Genomic DNA, 15,773 nt, shown 5'->3' with positions numbered 1-15,773 from the left:
CTAATAATCTGCTAAAAGAAAACAAAATTAAGAAAAATTGCCACAAATGGGCAGACGTTCACTTGGGCCATCATTTTGAAAGTCATGGCATCTTCCCCAAGTACAGCATGCTAGAAAGACAAGGACAAGTATTTGACTTTTGGTTGGCGAGTTAAAACTGTTCAGCAGAGGTCTAGTTTTAAAACGACTCAAACTTTTACAGTTATTGTAAGTTTTACTTAATCAGTTGTATTCACTTGCTTATTTGTCTTGTCGCGGTCAATTGCAGTAGATGGAACCGTTTATTGGCTTGTTTTCCAGTAAGCGCCGTGAGAGAAGGCAAACAGCAAAACTAGAGGATGACTACATGTTCCGTCACACTAGATGGCGGTATGTACCTTAAAGCCGACATTGCAATCCGCAAAAAAAAACAACAAAAAAAAAAAAACACCGAAGAAGAATGCGGAAGACGTCATAATTGGTGACGGCGAGCCTTGATAACGCCGGGCGCGAAAAACGAAACTTACTTTTGGTGCGACAAAGGTAAGAAAACCCAGCTGGTTGTTAAACTAAAATAAAGGTTTACTACATTGGTATCGGTGTGTTTGAGGTAAGCGTTGACTTTGTTGTTGACGCGTCTGGCGACAGAAGAAAGTTAGCTAGCGCCTCTCAAGTACGAGGAAACAGGACGTGTAGAAAAGAGTTGCTGCTACTTTACAAACTCCTGTTGATGAACATAAAGGTTTCCCGTGAATGTCAGTTAATGTGACAGCTGATCTGCTGTCAGGACGTTGTTCCTTCATCTGTTTTCCTCCCTGTTTTTTTGGAGGGAGAAGAAAGTTACGGCACCGCAAGAGGCAACATTTGATCGCTTTATCATGTTGGAATAATTCAAATACAAGTGTGATGGAAACCCTGCTTCTGTCTGTAATCCAGAAATCGAAATTTATTAAAATTATCTTTTTCGACAGGTTTTGCATCATTTAAAAAAAAAAAACATTGACCTGTCATAGAGTATTAAACCTGTCTCCTCTCTGTGATAGGCGTTTCTGATGTGCACCGCTGTGGATAATGGAGAAATAATCATCCTTAGTGATGATGATGATGACGACTCATCCTGCCAAGACTCCTCAGTTGTCATCATGGAGAAGGAGGACGTGAAGAAGAGCGGTAACCCTTGTGTTTTATAGTCACACACACACACACACACACACACACACACACACCTGCCTCTGCCCTTTGAGAGATTGGAGGTTGTGGATAATCACTCCTGGGCTTTTGGTGTGTTTCAGAGTGCGTTTTACCTCTCGGTTCACTTGATGAAGACCTGGTTGTCACCTTCTCCCGCCGCGCGGAGGTGCTGCCTCATGCACGCTACGACTGCCCCATCCATCCTTTCACGTCAGTGATTATGCACACACACACACACACACACGAACACACACACAACTTTTTTTCCAGTCGTGCAAGCCCTCACTGCAGATAATAACACTGCCTCTCCTCTGATGCTCAGGGCTACAGATAATGAGATCGGCGCTCCCGTAGCGGGTAACCAGCTCATTTGTGACCAGTGCTTCTGTTATATCTGTGACAAACTGGCTTCAACGGTACGGGTCGTTGCAGTGTCAACGTTTCACTCGCTGTCTGAGCAAAACAAGACAACTCACTCAAGTTGAATTTCATGTCTACAGAAAAGTTAACCACTCTGTACCTGTGTGTAGAAATGACTAAACCTGTGTAAAGCGCTTCATAAATGGTAGCTACATTTGACTGGGGTCACGTGAAGATTTCCCTCTTCAGAAGCATTCATTCGTGAGAACAAAATATATTCAAATTGCTCAAAAATAGCAACCAAACCTCAGCTTTTACTACAACAAGGTTGCTGCAGCGTCTTCCATTTGACAATCAGAATTATGGGACTTAAAATTCTATCCAAAACATGTCTTGTGGTCTTAAGTTGATTACTTCAATCGATTTTTGATCATCTGATCATTTTTGTCTCATAAATGTATGTTATTCAGAGGAGTTCTGCGCTTGTTGCAAAAGTTGTTTTAGGTTAAATGTGAATGTTAAAAAGCAAATGTTCAGGCTTCATCACTGCAGCACTTGTCTGTATCACTTCCCTCAACAATTAGTATGTAAATGAATCAGCGCAGAGACAACAGTCACTAACATGGCTGCCCAGGTGAAGGCAGCAGAGCACCCAGCTGTCAGCTGTGTGTGCAGCAACCCAGAGCAGGTGAACGGTTGAGAGAAACCTCTTGAATTTTACTCAGAGTCTTTTTAAGAGGTCTTAAAAAGTCTTAAGTTGTCAGTTTAAACCAGTAAAAAAATCGGATGAGTTCTGGATCAAGTGGGAATAGTCCATTTTTATCTTGTTAGTTTGGGGAATAAAGGATTCCATCTGCATGGATACCAATGGCTTCTGTTTTTGATGTTGGATTCCTGTTGTCTGTGTTTGTGTGTGTTTGTGTGTGTTCAGTGTGTGACGTGGTGTCTCAGCGGCGCTTGTCACTGCAACAGCCACAAGAGGAGCGTCTTCTGGATGAATCTGAGAAACGGCACGCTGCTGGGAGGCCTGCAGAACTTCAACCTCACGGTGTCTGATGTAGATTGTCACCTCCGACATGCAGGTTCTTGCACACAAACGCTCAAACATCAAGATCGGGTTTGCAAGTCGGAACACCGAAGACAGCAAAACTTTGCTGTGCCTTTCAGAGACGATGCTGCAGAACTTCAGAGCCGAGCTCTCAGCACTCTTTTTGTCCTTCGTGAAGGGCAGAACTATTACGCTGACCAATCAGAGCCTGTCGCAGCAGCAAGACCTTATTCACGAGTGAGTGAAACATATCAGACACGTAGCCATCGAAGCACAGCCAAGTTATGATCTGAAGATACGACACACCGGTGACTCAGCAAACATCTCTTAATAACAATGCAATGTGTGGAGCTTCCTGTTTTTTTTCAATCACATTCTGAGCAGTCAAGATATTATCTGATGAAATCCTTTTTTATTTCTTGCAGTTACACACCCGTATACGAGTGTGTGTCCTCGTTCCTGGACAAAGCAGATGGACAGGACGGCAGAGCTGCTGCCATCATGAGACTGGGAGCCTCTGAGGATTTTGTCAGACATTACCAAGTCTCAGGGTACACACACACACACACACACACACACAGTTCTAGATCTAGAATGCTAACTTTTTCAGGGGTGAGTTGTCCAGTAACAGGATTTCTCTACAGGTCTTACATCCTGCAGTCTCCCTTGGCGAATGTTGTTGAAGCTAAACGCAGACTACTGCAAAGGTGAACCCACATACACAGAACCTGATTGTACTGAGTCTGTTCCTCATTTATTTAGCTACTGTCTCACTGTGTGTGTGTGTGTGTTTTGGGGTTTTCCAGGGTTGTAGCATCACTGCAGAGACAGATGGTGATGGCTAGTTTTTCATCAAATTTCACTCAAAAACTGCAGAATTTTTACAGGAGGTTCCATTTCTCTGCTGAGCTGAGGAGCATGAAGAACAGGTGTGTGTGTGTGTGTGTGTGCGTGTGAGATCAACCCTGTTTCCTGCTTATCTTTAAGCCTTTATGTGTAGTGCTATAAATTGATTTTTGTGTTCTCCAGCTTGTGTGTGCGTCCATGGGACGACATCCTGCTGGTGTCGGTGCTGAAGGGCCAAAATGTTTCTGGTGTCCGCAAAGACAAAGGCAAGAAGGAAGTCCTGATGGAGCAGATGTCCGTAGTTTTACTGAGGACGGAACTACTGCAGCACCAGCACAGGTACACAGTAGATACACATGAACCTGAATGAACTGGGTAAGGCATACGTCAGAACGGGTCTCTGAAGTTGGAGGATAAAAACATGCGTCTGCTCAGTTCTCCAGGAAGCTGTAACCAGGCGGTAGATCCTCCTTTGGCAGCTGCATGACAGGCATCAGATGGCAAAAGATGCTGCCGTGACAGCAGAGCAGCAGGATGAAGCAAGAAAAGGATTTCATGCAGCATTTTTGACTAAAATCGCAAACTTTCTCTTCAGGTTTTTAACTGTAAAACGCAGGGTAAATCAAATGATGACATAATCTGGACCTCGTCATGCCCCGTTTGAATAAACTAATGAACTAATTAATCACAGACCAGCACGCTGTAGCCTGTATCATTACAGAACAAATTCTAGGGCTGTCAAGCATCTAATGAAGTTTTTAGTTGGTTTTTTTTTTTGTAAAAAATAATCAAAATTTTGGATGTGACAAATATTTAAATATTTCATTCAAACAGATGAGACACGGCTGAGGTGTATCGCCGCCCTCTGCTGGTTAGTGGCAGCTCTCCATTTACAACCAAATAATCCAGGTGTGGGGTCAAGGAAGGGTGAAACGAAACCCCTGGAGTTTCTCTTTTTGAGTTATTTATTGACATTGATGTTTTACTGTGCCAATCCTGGGAAAGACACTTCCAAAATAGTAGGTAGGCGTTACTGTAGACCAAACGACTCTTGAACACTTCTGTCCTGAACACACACACACACACAGCTGGGCTGGTAAAGACCCACCATCACGACACCACTCCTATGTGTCTTTGTCCCGTCTGCAGGTACAGAGAGTTGTGCCGATACCTGCGAGTCGTCCAGACCGACGAACCCAAACAGTGAGTGTTTTTAAGACTTTTCATGCTGAACTGCAGTTCCGAATAAAGCACCAGTGCATTAAGTTTGATTTCACGCCATAATGATAAGATGACCCGGTAAGCCTGGTAGTTTGTGTCTTATCTTATTAAGTAATAACCTCCAAATTTAGACGCTGACGTCAGCCGTGTTTGTTGACGTGGAACGTTTGATTTGCATTTGTAGCTTCCAGCAGCTTCAAGACCTCATCCCTTTGTTCATGTGCATGGAGGGGGACTTCTCAGCAGCTCTGCACAGTTTGTTCCCCTCCGTGAACAGCCGGGCCTCCCGCCTCACTCCACAACTCTTCCTCCTTTACTTCCGCATCTTCGAAACGGCAACAGCACCGAAGCTGATGGTCAGCCAGGATGTGCAGCTCTGCATCTCTGATGCAACATGGGAGACGATCAAAGGTCTGACACAAAACATCGCTCTCACCACTTTACGTCTTTGTGAAAAGGTGAATTTCCTGGGAAAGGTTTAACCCCCCCCTCTGTGTTAGGTGCCGAGCCGTTGAGGCGCACGGAGCTGGTCAGGTTTGCCCTCAGGGTTCATCGATGCTCATGTGACGTCTACACGGACGTAAGTCCTAAACAGCCCTCACTTTTGTACTTTTAGAGGGGTGATGTCCGCTCTCAGCAGTTTGAATGAGTTGTCAACTAATCACTATGTTGGCGATTTGATCCCCGGCTCCCCCTCTCCTCACGGTGGGACGTCATGGAGCAAAACCCTGCACTGCAAATTTGCCCAGTGGTGATGGCTCAAAGGACAGCACGGAGGCCTGCAGGGGACGGTTGCCCTCACACAGGCTGTTATTCCTGCTCATCAACACCTGGAAGCACATCACCCTGCTTATTCCTTGCTCTCTTACCAGAAAAGAAAAAAAAATTATGATATGATTTTTGATCAAAATCCTAAGGTTCCTCCGAAGCCATAGCACACAGTGAAACCTGAGGATTTGACTAATGCCTGGGAAATGCAATGACAGTGATATTTTCCTCCAGATGGACCCGACTTGGCAGCAGTAGATGAATCTAGTCGGCTCCACACTTTGAGCCGTGGCTCAGCTACTAGCAGGGAAGCTAACGTAGTGCTAGTAACATAATCTATTACACTACATATTCAAGTAGTTATCTTCAGGTACCAGGGGTCTGTTCTGGTTTCACCTATCCAGTGTGTGTGTGTATGTGTGTGTGTGTGAACATTGTCTGTCCTCTCCCAGTCTCAGTGTTGGATTCGTCTACTTGAAGTCGTCAACACACCGTTCAGTCTGCCGCCCCCCAGTCTGGAGTTTCTCCACGTATGTTTTTTCTTCTTCAGATTATTGCCCGTTTATTTAGTCTCAACTGCTCTGATTGTCTTTCTCTTCCCTTCTGTGACCGAACGTCAGGAAGCCAACGACGTGGTGAATTCCATCCTGCACAACAAGTCAGGCTCCAACTTGCAGATCCCCAGGTTCTTGGTACGAATGTTTGGATGAACACTCAATCACACGGCTGCTGTGAGTGGGTGAGGTCGGTGACGGCTGGCATCGGTGTTTTTCACAGGTTTACCCCGATCAGGCCTTGTTGCTGTTGGTAACCGGAGCTTTGGCTTGGAGAATTGTCCACGCTGCTGCTCTCAGACCAGTGCTGCATGTGCTGAAGACTTTCAAGGTGGTTAAAGGTTCAAATGTGGTTCAGCTTTCCTAGTTTTACGTTGTTTGCTTTATGGTCCTTTGAATGCTGTTTTTTTTTTTTTTTTTTTTTTTTAATGTAACAGGCCTCGTGGACAAAAGCCAACATTTGACAGTGATGTAGATGTTGTGTCGAGAATCTGTCGTCTGTGTTCTGCAGGAGAATGTCTGGGCTCTACGCTGGCTGGCGGGCCAGCTGTCCGAGGCCGGCCGCCTGGGCTCCTTCTTACTGGAGATCCAGCAGGAGGTGGAGAGCACAACAGGTGTGTCTTAGTATGTCGGTAACCTCGCGGCCACAACAGAACCCCCAGGTCTGGCAGAAAGTGTTCCAGAACCAGAAACCAACACACCAGATCAAACAGGAATTAAATCAGGACTGCTGCCCCCTAGTGGAAAGACGTTGAAACTGTACGGTCTCCATATCCTTCCATTAGGGGGTCGGTTGTTGCATTCCCTCCATCAAGGAGGTTACGTGAGATCTGTGAGCAGGAGGACCAATGAGCCTCTCCAGGGTAAACACGCTGCATCGCCTCGACACCAACCTGGTGACACGCTAACCATTTCACTGCTACTGCTCACAGACTCCTCAGGCCATTAGTGGATGAAAGGAACCTCTGCTTCCTCGTGGTGGGACACGGCTACAAGACAAACCGCTCTCTCTCTCTCTCTCTCTCTCTCTCTCTCTCTCTCTCTCTCTCTCTCCTACTCAGATAGAGACTGTCTGTTACCTTCTCTTGAGTCAATTCTACCCAGTCTGATGTCAACAGTGGAGGCCGGAGACCAGTGAGTCGAGTTTCATCTTACAATCTTTGAGCTGAGCTGCAGTGTTTTTATTCACTGGTACTGATAAAGTAAGAGAACCACTGACGGTGTCTGTCTGTCCCTCCATGTCCGTCTCTGGTGTGGTGGTGATCAGCACCTACTGTAAGTTGCTCTGTCACACGCGGTGATGTTAGATTTTGATTGAACGATGTTGATTGAATCTGTAGTGTCTTTTTTTTTTTTTTAATCTTGAAGGCATCCCAATGGCCACTAGGCTCCGCCCCCCCACCATGATGACCTTGCCACAGCCTCAGCTGTAAGTCATACAATACTTGAGCTCTTCTCTCCTTTGGGCTTTCATATTTTAACCTTCAGCTTTTAAAGGGAAGTTCTGTCGCATCAATGCTTGACGCTGATATCCTGTGTTTATTAAACCATTCAATCATCAGATTTGTTTCCCGGCTTCAAACTTGAAGTGGAACTTCAGGCCTAAAAGTTTATTTTGCCTTTCAAAGACTGTAGTTGTCTTGAGCTCAAGGTGTTCTTCCCCTCCTGCAGCACATCTTTATGGCTCCTCAGTGCAGGAAGAGCCAGCCACGTATTTTTAGCTTGAAGCTAATGGATATTGACTGCTAACTGCAAATCTGCCCCCCCCCACGAAACATCAATTTATAAACTCAAGTGCATCATCCCGTATAATCCCCGTCGTCTTCTTCCTTCATCTGTGTGCTCAGTGACACAGTGAAAACAAACTACAACACTGGTAGTTTGGTGCTGCTGAGAAAAAGGCGCGGGACCAGGACTGTCGTTACTGAGCTCAGGTCCTGATCAGTTGCGGGACCAGGACTGTCGTTACTGAGCTCAGGTCCTGATCAGTTGCGGGACCAGGACTGTCGTTACTGAGCTCAGGTCCTGATCAGTTGCAGGACCAGGACTGTCGTTACTGAGCTCAGGTCCTGATCAGTTGCAGGACCAGGACTGTCGTTACTGAGCTCAGGTCCTGATCAGTTGCGGGACCAGGACTGTCGTTACTGAGCTCAGGTCCTGATCAGTTGCAGGCTTTCATAAATCGGAACGTAGTTGCATTGTTGTCATGTTGGGTCCTCCTCCTCTCCTCAGGGCTCATCCTCTCTCACATTAGCGACATCGCACCTGAAATGGTAAGTATGGAATTTTTTGGGGGGGGGGGGATTCCCGAATGAACATATCTCAGATGCTTCTTCTAATAGTGGCTATGTTTGGTTGCAGTTGCTGCTCCTGCAGGCCTGTGAAAGGAGTCTGAGGGGGGTCCAATGGAGGACCCCCCCCACCACAGATGAATGAGAATGACTGACACTTGGAAGACAAACTTAATCTGCAGCAATAAATGACACTTTATGACAGAAAATGTATGTTCCTCTGTCTTTTAAGGACCGTTAATTAAATTTTTTTTCTAAACTGCTGCTAAATTTCTTTCTGGAAATACTTCTGTATATTTAATGTTACCGTCACAAGAGACAATTCTGTAATTCTGGTAAACACACTGAGCACGCCATGCCCCCCCCCCCGCACTACACAGAAAAATGTGACGGCTCTAAAAAAACAGGAGTTGTGATAAATTAACAACTTTTAATTATTGTCAACGTAGCTCAACTGCAGTTTCAATCCAGTGGTGTCTTGAGAGGAATAACATGCATGAATATCACTGAAAGGACATTTATATACGTTCCAAAACTGACTTTCAACATTTGAAAAAATATGAAGTGAAAGTAACAAAGTACAGTTAAAGACTGATGTAGACGGTTACAGTAACTTCTCCCATCATCATCCCCATCTGATATTTGGGGTTTCTAAATGTTAACCATTTGACGTCATGTGCCTCCACCAGGTGAAAGCAGCAGCCATCATGTTGTTGACTTCTCTGTCCCTACGATCTATTATTTTTAACACAATCTCTCTGGAAGATCTTGAGGGAATTCCTCCTGATTTGCTACAAACGTGCACTTAGACTCCAGGATGGCCTGAAATTATTTAGAGGTCAAAGGTCACTGCTGGGCACATATGGCAAGGCAAACAACCGGTGTGTGACTGGCAGTCTTTGAAAATAATTTGCCTTAATTTCTCATTAAAATTATTCAGTGTCATGATGACTGTGGGGAGAAGAGAACATTTATCGTGGTTTATCCATCTGAAGTGGGAGCTGATTTGGTTTAGTTGCACTTGAAATCTTTTCACATTCTGGGGGAAAAAAAAAACTGTTGATCCACTCGCTGTCCAGCTGAGTAGGAAGAAATGATTGACGGTGAAAATGGGAACAACTCCCCAGGCTCCAGACAAAAATACTGAAGAGTTCAATCTAAATCCTCTGTGGAGCTTCGTTCAAACTCAGTCCAACCCTGGGGTGTCTCCACAGTTGACAAACTGGATCCACAATAAAATGCCATCTGAACAGTAATCAGCATCCGCAGTGTTAATAGGTGACAGTGTTCACATGTGATTTATTCATCCATCCATCCGTTTTCTACCGCTTATCCATTAAGGGTTGGGGGGGGGGGGGCGCTATCCCAGCTGACACTGGGTGAGAAGCGGGGATCACCCTGGACGGGTCACCAGTCCATCCCAGGGTCATCAGGAGCCATTAGGGGTTCAGTATCCTGCTCAAGGATACTTGGACGTGGTCACCGGGGGGAGTGAGGATCGAACCAGCGACCCTTCAATTGCTAGATGGCCTCTCTACCTCTGAGCCACGCCGCCCCTACATGTGATTTAGCGGCACATTTTAAAATCACCAGTAAAAATACTGCATGAGGTTGGCAGCATGTCAAAGTCTCTGGTGCTGAAGAAGCACGAGTGCAAAAAAGTCCATTAATACTTGAGGGATCAGTTTCACAGAATCGTGTTTAAACTTGATTCAGGTGACTTCAGTCAGAACTAAGAGATCAGTGCTTCTGCATCTTCCCGACGCCTCCCAAGGCTTCACGTTCCTGAGGTGTTTTTATGGAGATGCACTGAACTGTAGGAGAATCTCAGAACTGGTGGCCCACGTCCTGCGTGGTGCTGTTTGATGAGGTCAGACAGGAACTTCATCACGCTCAAATCATTCTCACTGGTGCAGAAGCCTCGCGTCAACAGGACGTTCTCGCTGTCAGATGAGTCAGCAGAACTAAACGTGTAGAGCAGAGCCTGGTTGGCGAGTGCCGTCAGGCAGCTCTCCACGTGCAGCAGGTAGGTGACGCCGCGGCTGATGCCAGTGTGAGGGTCGGCTAATCTGCCAATGAGAGAGCCGGAGTATGAAGGACAGCGCAGCGTCTTCTGGTCCAGGTCCAGCACAGCCAAGTAACGAGCGTAGCGAGTCAGAGAGTGCAGCACGCTGGGTGAGGAGGTGGGGGGTAACCTGAGTGAAGACAGAGGGAGGTGGACTGGATTTAATCTCAAACAAGAGAAGGTCATGCAAAGGACACATTTTTGCCATTGGTCACATCCAGCTGGTACGTCTGTGCTGTGGAGGATCAGCTGTGACCAGGATCAAAGTTGAAACTGAGCCCAGAGGTCAAGCTACCATCAATGCGGGCGCAATCGCTCTCCTCAGAAAGCGGAGAGGTTTCGTTCGCGATGGTGTGATGAGCTGAAAATACTTTTTATTTTGGGTTTGACTCAAGAGTGTAGAAAGAGGAAATGAGTAAGGTGATAAGCAGCTGGCGGTGTGTGTTGGCGTACCTGTGTATACCCATCAGTCTCCAGGTGAGCAGGTCCGTCAGCTGAAGCGGCGAACTCAAACACATCATCACAGCGTTTCCCTCAGGCCCGGGGGCGGGCAGGAAGAGGCTCAGGGCATCCACATGTTTTCTCACCAGACTCTCGTCTCCCCCGATGACCACCAGCGGCCGACCGCTCAGTAGACAAAACAGAGCATGCTGGGAGAAGGAGTTCTGCTTCAGGAACCTGAGAGCTCGGAGTCCGGCCTTCCTCCTCCTCCTCTTGTCTGAGATCATCTGATTGGGGGAGGGGGGGTCTGAGGAGCCGATGCAGTCGGAGGCTTCATCGATGCTCAGGAGCCTGAGGGGAGCTCCAGGCGGCGGCCGGCGGTCCACCTCCACCAGGGCAGCAGGTGTGGTGGTGTTCACCTGGAGTTCAGGCGCCGTCTGATGAACATCACGCCAGCGTGGCATTGCCGCTGCTTTTTCTTCAACTGTGAAGAGATTCTTGGTTGACCTTTGACCTGACATTCTTAATTAGTGTACAGGACGTTAGAACTGACAGTAGATGTATTACCGTGCAGCGCTGAGGAACCATTCTCGGGCTCGTGGTCCTCATGAGCCGGACTCCTCCGAGTGATAAGCTCCTCCTCCAACGTGACCTCACACTCCTCTCCACCTTCACAGCCATCATCTTCCTCCACACACAACTCACCCTCATCCTCCCTCAGAGACTCCTCTTCCTGGGCTGGCTCCGTCCGCTCATAGTCTTCTTCACAGTTACAGTCTGGCTCTGGTGCGTCCGTCTCCTCCAGGAGACCGTTACTCAGAGGCTGCTGCTCGGCTTCCTCCTCTGTGATGGCGGTGAGGTCGTCGGGAAAGATGGACTCTGTGGTACTCAAGACTTCGATGCTGTCCTCGCTGTTGGCCCGTCTGGCGTACACTCGAGCTCGTCTCATGCCGGTGTCCATTGCTACACGCCTGAGAGGCACGTCTGTCATCCCTACTGGTGCTTCTGTTGCAGAGAGAAGAAACTTTCTCAGGTTTCACACACATTTTCCCGGACAAATCCATGATTTTTACACGTCTTTGGGGGGAATTTTTGTGATGGAACATGGACGTACCTCTGCTGTCAGCTCCAGCAACAACATGCTGCGTCCGGTACGACTTCTCCGTCCCGAGGACCTCTATGCTGTCACTGCTGCTGACACTTCCCGTCATCTCCATGGCAACATTAGGGTCACAGGTCACTGCTTCAGTTTCTCCTGCCACCAGTTTGATGGGGATCTCCTCTACACAGGAGTAGAATGACTCCGGGCTCAGCAGCTCATTTCCTGCCTCCACGCCACTCTTACTCTGGAGCTCCGCCTCAGCGCTCTCCTCCTCCTCCTCTTCATCCTCGGGGCTCCACAGCTCAAACAAGAAGTTTGTAAGTGTGAGTTTCTTGGACAGCAGACGGGTGACGTGAGCATTACGCAGGATGCTACTGTCACCACGGAGGCGGCGCTCAGTGTGGGCGAGCTGCTCCTTCATCAGGGCCAGGAAGTAGGAGTTGCAGAGCTCCTGCAGCTGCTTCAGATGGTGCTCAGATGTGCAGGAGGAGGAGCACTTGGAGGAGGGGGGGTGTGGCTTGGGTGGCAGTAACGTGGTCGGGTCAGTCAGGGTGTCAGCCGGGTCATAGGGCAGGAAGTCCGGCTGTTTGAGCTTCCTGTTTGGGTAGGAAGTGACCTGGCGGAGGAGGTCTCTGTGAGTTAAAATGGAGCGCTCAACAACTTCCAGCTCATCGGCTCCGCCCACTTCTCTGAGGTCATTTTCTGTCAGTGGAAGCTTCGTGTCCTGCAGCAACACCAAACGTGTGTACCTGCAACAGTCGTAGTTTTGTTTTGTTAGTTATTACATTACAGTAGTTTCACTGTGTACTAATACATGTGAATCACTGCAACCACATCAGGAGCTCAACCTCTGGAGTTCCTAATAATCATAGTAGACAGCTGGTGTCATCTGGCCAATTTAGTTTCATTATTACACTGTGTGTGTGTGTGTGTGTGTGTGTGTGTGCGTGCGTGCGTGTGCGTGCTGCAGACTATATAATATGTAAACCCCTAATGGAGTTTTTGCAGCATTTAACGACACAGACGGTGGTCTAACAGCTCAACAACGCAGCTCCAAACAGTTTTTAGCGTCATAAGCAAGAAGGCGCTGAAACGACACCACAGGAGCAACATGGCAGCAATGGTGGCAGGTGAACTTCTGAGGGGAAACAGACACAGAACAGGAAGGAGCCAGAGGAGAAGTAGCGTGGTTGCGTATTGAGTCCTTATCCAAACAAGCTCTCGATAAAGTCGACAGCTGGATTACTGCAGGGCGTGAAAACACTGTCGCTGACTGCTGTCATTTCTTTATACATTTCACATAACCACACAGGTCACCTTTGGTCACCTGTAGAGAAAAATCACAATAATATCCCTTTCTATATTTATTATTCGGTCATAAAATATCTTTGAGGATTTAATAATTCACTCTTCTATCCAAAGCCAAAGACAGAAATTCCCATCTTGGAGGTTCACCTGTGAACAGTTTTTCAATCAAATTTGCAGAAAATTGTCACAACATATTTGATACCAAAGGACAGCCCCCCCACCCCACACGTACACACACACACACACACATGCATCTTGTTTTTACTCATCTTGATCTTACTCAAGCTCTTGTAGTTTTCTCTGCAGCTCCAAAGAAAAGGCTTGCCTGTTACCCGTCTTGAGGCTGTCAGACGCCTGGGAGAAACACGCCGACAGCTCAGAGAAGTTTTCCATCAGCTTGGCCTGGTCCGAGCACACATAGGCCATGCAGAAGGGGCGCACCATCCCCCGAGCCTCCAGGTCGTACAGGGTCAGGTGGTGAACGTAGGCAAAGGCGTCCTCGGTGGAATCTCCCAGGATCACTTTAGAGTCCTCGCTGAAGTTGAGGCGGGGGCCGGGGGACGCGGGAGCGGTGTGGCTGGGGCCAGACGCCTGGTAGTCCACTGACATGATCCGAACCGAGAAGTGGTTGAGGTCAAAGGAGCCGATGACTCCGGGCTCGTCTGGTATCGTCAGCACAGGTTTGGGTCCCACCTGGAAACACAGGACTGGTTCATCCACCGGATCCAAGCGTCACGTCACTTTTACAGCCAGAAAACTGCTGAGCAACTATCTGATGAGCAAGTCATGGAGTCACACCAAAAAATGATGAATCCTTCCCAAATTCCATCTCCTGCCCTGGTGAGGGCTTTAAGCTTTAAGCTTTTGGTTGGTCCAACAGCAATACAGCTTTTTTTAAAGTGACATATGACTATTAAAGTGGGCTTAAGTACTAGTATTAGCATCAGGAATAAAATGCAGAGGAGGAGGAACCTCAGGGTGGGTTGCCAGTCTCGAGTTGAGACACCAGATTTCTCATTTGGGTGATGAGATGGAGAAGTCCTGGGACTGGAACGGACACTGAGACACTTTAGAGCAGCACAGCTACGATGGGACAAATATGCTGGGGAGGGAGCGTCGCGCATCACTCGGTGTAAATAACAACTTCAAACCCGCGTCATTACAAAATGTAGATTCTAAACTTGAAGATCACCTTTTGATTTTAACAAATCAAGGCCGACAAAGTCATAGTCGCCAGTGTGGGGAAACAATAATATGTGAATCAAAACTCGAATCCAACTGTGACGTTAGGATCTTAAGCGCCACTGAAATGAGGTTTCCCTCCCGACCCTCAGTCATTTAAGGGTTAAAGGCTGACAGGGGAAACATGCCGTCTTACAGACTATTACGAAGCTATAAAGTGAGATAAAACTCAATAAACTGATACTGAAGGCCTGAGTACTCATTGGTCGAAACGTCAAGATGTTGGTGTGATCGAATTGCAAGACTGTCTCTATTTTTAATCTGTGTGAAGCTTTAATTTGATTTTCCATCTTGTGACATCGTAATTTCACTGTTGTGCGCGGCAGGAGTTTCCAGTTTTACTCTACAATTCCATCAAAAATGTCTAGAAGTGGTTCGTGGAACGCTGTTGATGAGAGCTCGGCGGTTCTTTAATCTTTTAAGTCCAAAACACACACACACACACACACACACACACACACACACACACACACACACACACACACACACACACACACACCTGCTCGGAGAATTCCGCCACCAGAATGAAGTCTCTAAGGAACCGGGCGGAAGTGGTCCATGGATGGGTCTGGGCGATCAGCGGGACGGAGAACTCCTCCGGTAGACCCTGTAGATCCTCATCCTCTCCGAAACTCCCAGTCCCGGTGAAAGCCAGCAGGTCAGGGGACCCGATCATGTCCAGACCGTGGTCAGTCAACACATGGGGGTACTCAATGGAAACACTTTGATCCAACCCGCTGCAGGGCAGACATCACGCTTCCCCAGCGCCGCCCGGCCTCCCAGCACGGTTTCACAACCGTTGTTGGGAGCCTCAAGTGTTGTTGACTACATTCATGAACAGAATAAACTGCCTAAGAAATAGACAACAACACAACCTGTTCCGTTTCTGCTACAGTCACGTACCCAGAACCTAAAAGAGAAGCGAAAGTCCCCTCCCGGCGGCGGTCACACGGTGCGTTCAGCTGAACCTCGTCCCGGGATTTGTGTTCTTCTTTTGCCGTGAGTAACTCGCCAACTGTCGGTGAGGACATTCCCACCGGTGTCACGTATTTACTGATAAACTTAAGCCCGAACTTCCATTTTAGCCATGTGACAGTGACAGGGTCAGAGACGCGCGCCGTTGCCGTTCCCTCACAGCCAAAAGTTCATGGAAAACAAGACAGGCGCGTGAAGGCAGTTACGCTTGCGGTGACTTCCGGTAAAAAATTTCAAAGTAAAAGTTGCTTGTTTTTAAGCCGGATCCGCTAGCTTTTTTATTTTTTTAAACCCCAACACTCAGTATCTGTAGGCTGCTTCGGGGAAATACTGAATAATCATTCGAGAATTTGCTTTAATATTTGCTTTAATTAAAATGGTC

General features: G+C 47.4%; 2 protein-coding genes across 5 annotated transcripts; one reads left to right on the top strand and one right to left on the bottom strand.

Annotated features, from left to right (window-relative positions):
• The first annotated feature begins 380 nt into the window (after positions 1–380).
• On the top strand, positions 381–8,517 carry LOC147257814 (uncharacterized). 2 transcript variants are annotated; one of them, XM_086210258.1, is made up of 21 exons: positions 381–522; positions 1,023–1,149; positions 1,272–1,380; positions 1,493–1,586; positions 2,462–2,612; positions 2,698–2,815; positions 3,004–3,129; positions 3,223–3,285; positions 3,466–3,507; positions 3,608–3,763; positions 4,574–4,627; positions 4,830–5,056; positions 5,146–5,225; positions 5,866–5,943; positions 6,034–6,105; positions 6,191–6,298; positions 6,479–6,581; positions 7,029–7,101; positions 7,336–7,396; positions 8,200–8,240; positions 8,329–8,517. In XM_086210258.1, the coding sequence occupies exons 2-19, from the start codon at positions 1,032–1,034 to the stop codon at positions 7,352–7,354; spliced, it is 1,791 nt and encodes a 596-aa protein (XP_086066384.1). In that variant the 5' UTR covers positions 381–522; positions 1,023–1,031; the 3' UTR covers positions 7,355–7,396; positions 8,200–8,240; positions 8,329–8,517. The 2 variants fall into 2 exon arrangements, with proteins under 2 accessions (XP_086066384.1, XP_086066383.1); XM_086210257.1 differs by having other exon boundaries at positions 3,385–3,507.
• Positions 8,518–8,680: 163 nt separating this feature from the next.
• smcr8b (Smith-Magenis syndrome chromosome region, candidate 8b) lies at positions 8,681–15,571 on the bottom strand. 3 transcript variants are annotated; one of them, XM_086211988.1, is made up of 7 exons: positions 15,320–15,571; positions 14,916–15,241; positions 13,455–13,867; positions 11,879–12,615; positions 11,332–11,769; positions 10,777–11,248; positions 8,681–10,453 (listed from the first exon to the last, which is right to left on the bottom strand). In XM_086211988.1, the coding sequence occupies exons 2-7, from the start codon at positions 15,090–15,092 to the stop codon at positions 10,036–10,038; spliced, it is 2,655 nt and encodes an 884-aa protein (XP_086068114.1). In that variant the 5' UTR covers positions 15,093–15,241; positions 15,320–15,571; the 3' UTR covers positions 8,681–10,035. The 3 variants fall into 3 exon arrangements, with proteins under 3 accessions (XP_086068114.1, XP_086068113.1, XP_086068115.1); XM_086211987.1 differs by having other exon boundaries at positions 14,916–15,571; XM_086211989.1 differs by having other exon boundaries at positions 11,470–11,769; positions 14,916–15,571.
• Between the last annotated feature and the right edge of the window lie 202 nt (positions 15,572–15,773).

This window comes from Aulostomus chinensis, chromosome 8 (assembly GCF_037954235.1).
Source record: "Aulostomus chinensis isolate RoL2024-O1b breed Wild chromosome 8, RoL_Achi_v1.0, whole genome shotgun sequence".
NCBI lineage: Eukaryota > Metazoa > Chordata > Actinopteri > Syngnathiformes > Aulostomidae > Aulostomus > Aulostomus chinensis.
The sequence above is the reverse complement of the archived record's forward strand: the minus strand, read 5'-3'. Positions and strand labels throughout refer to the sequence as shown.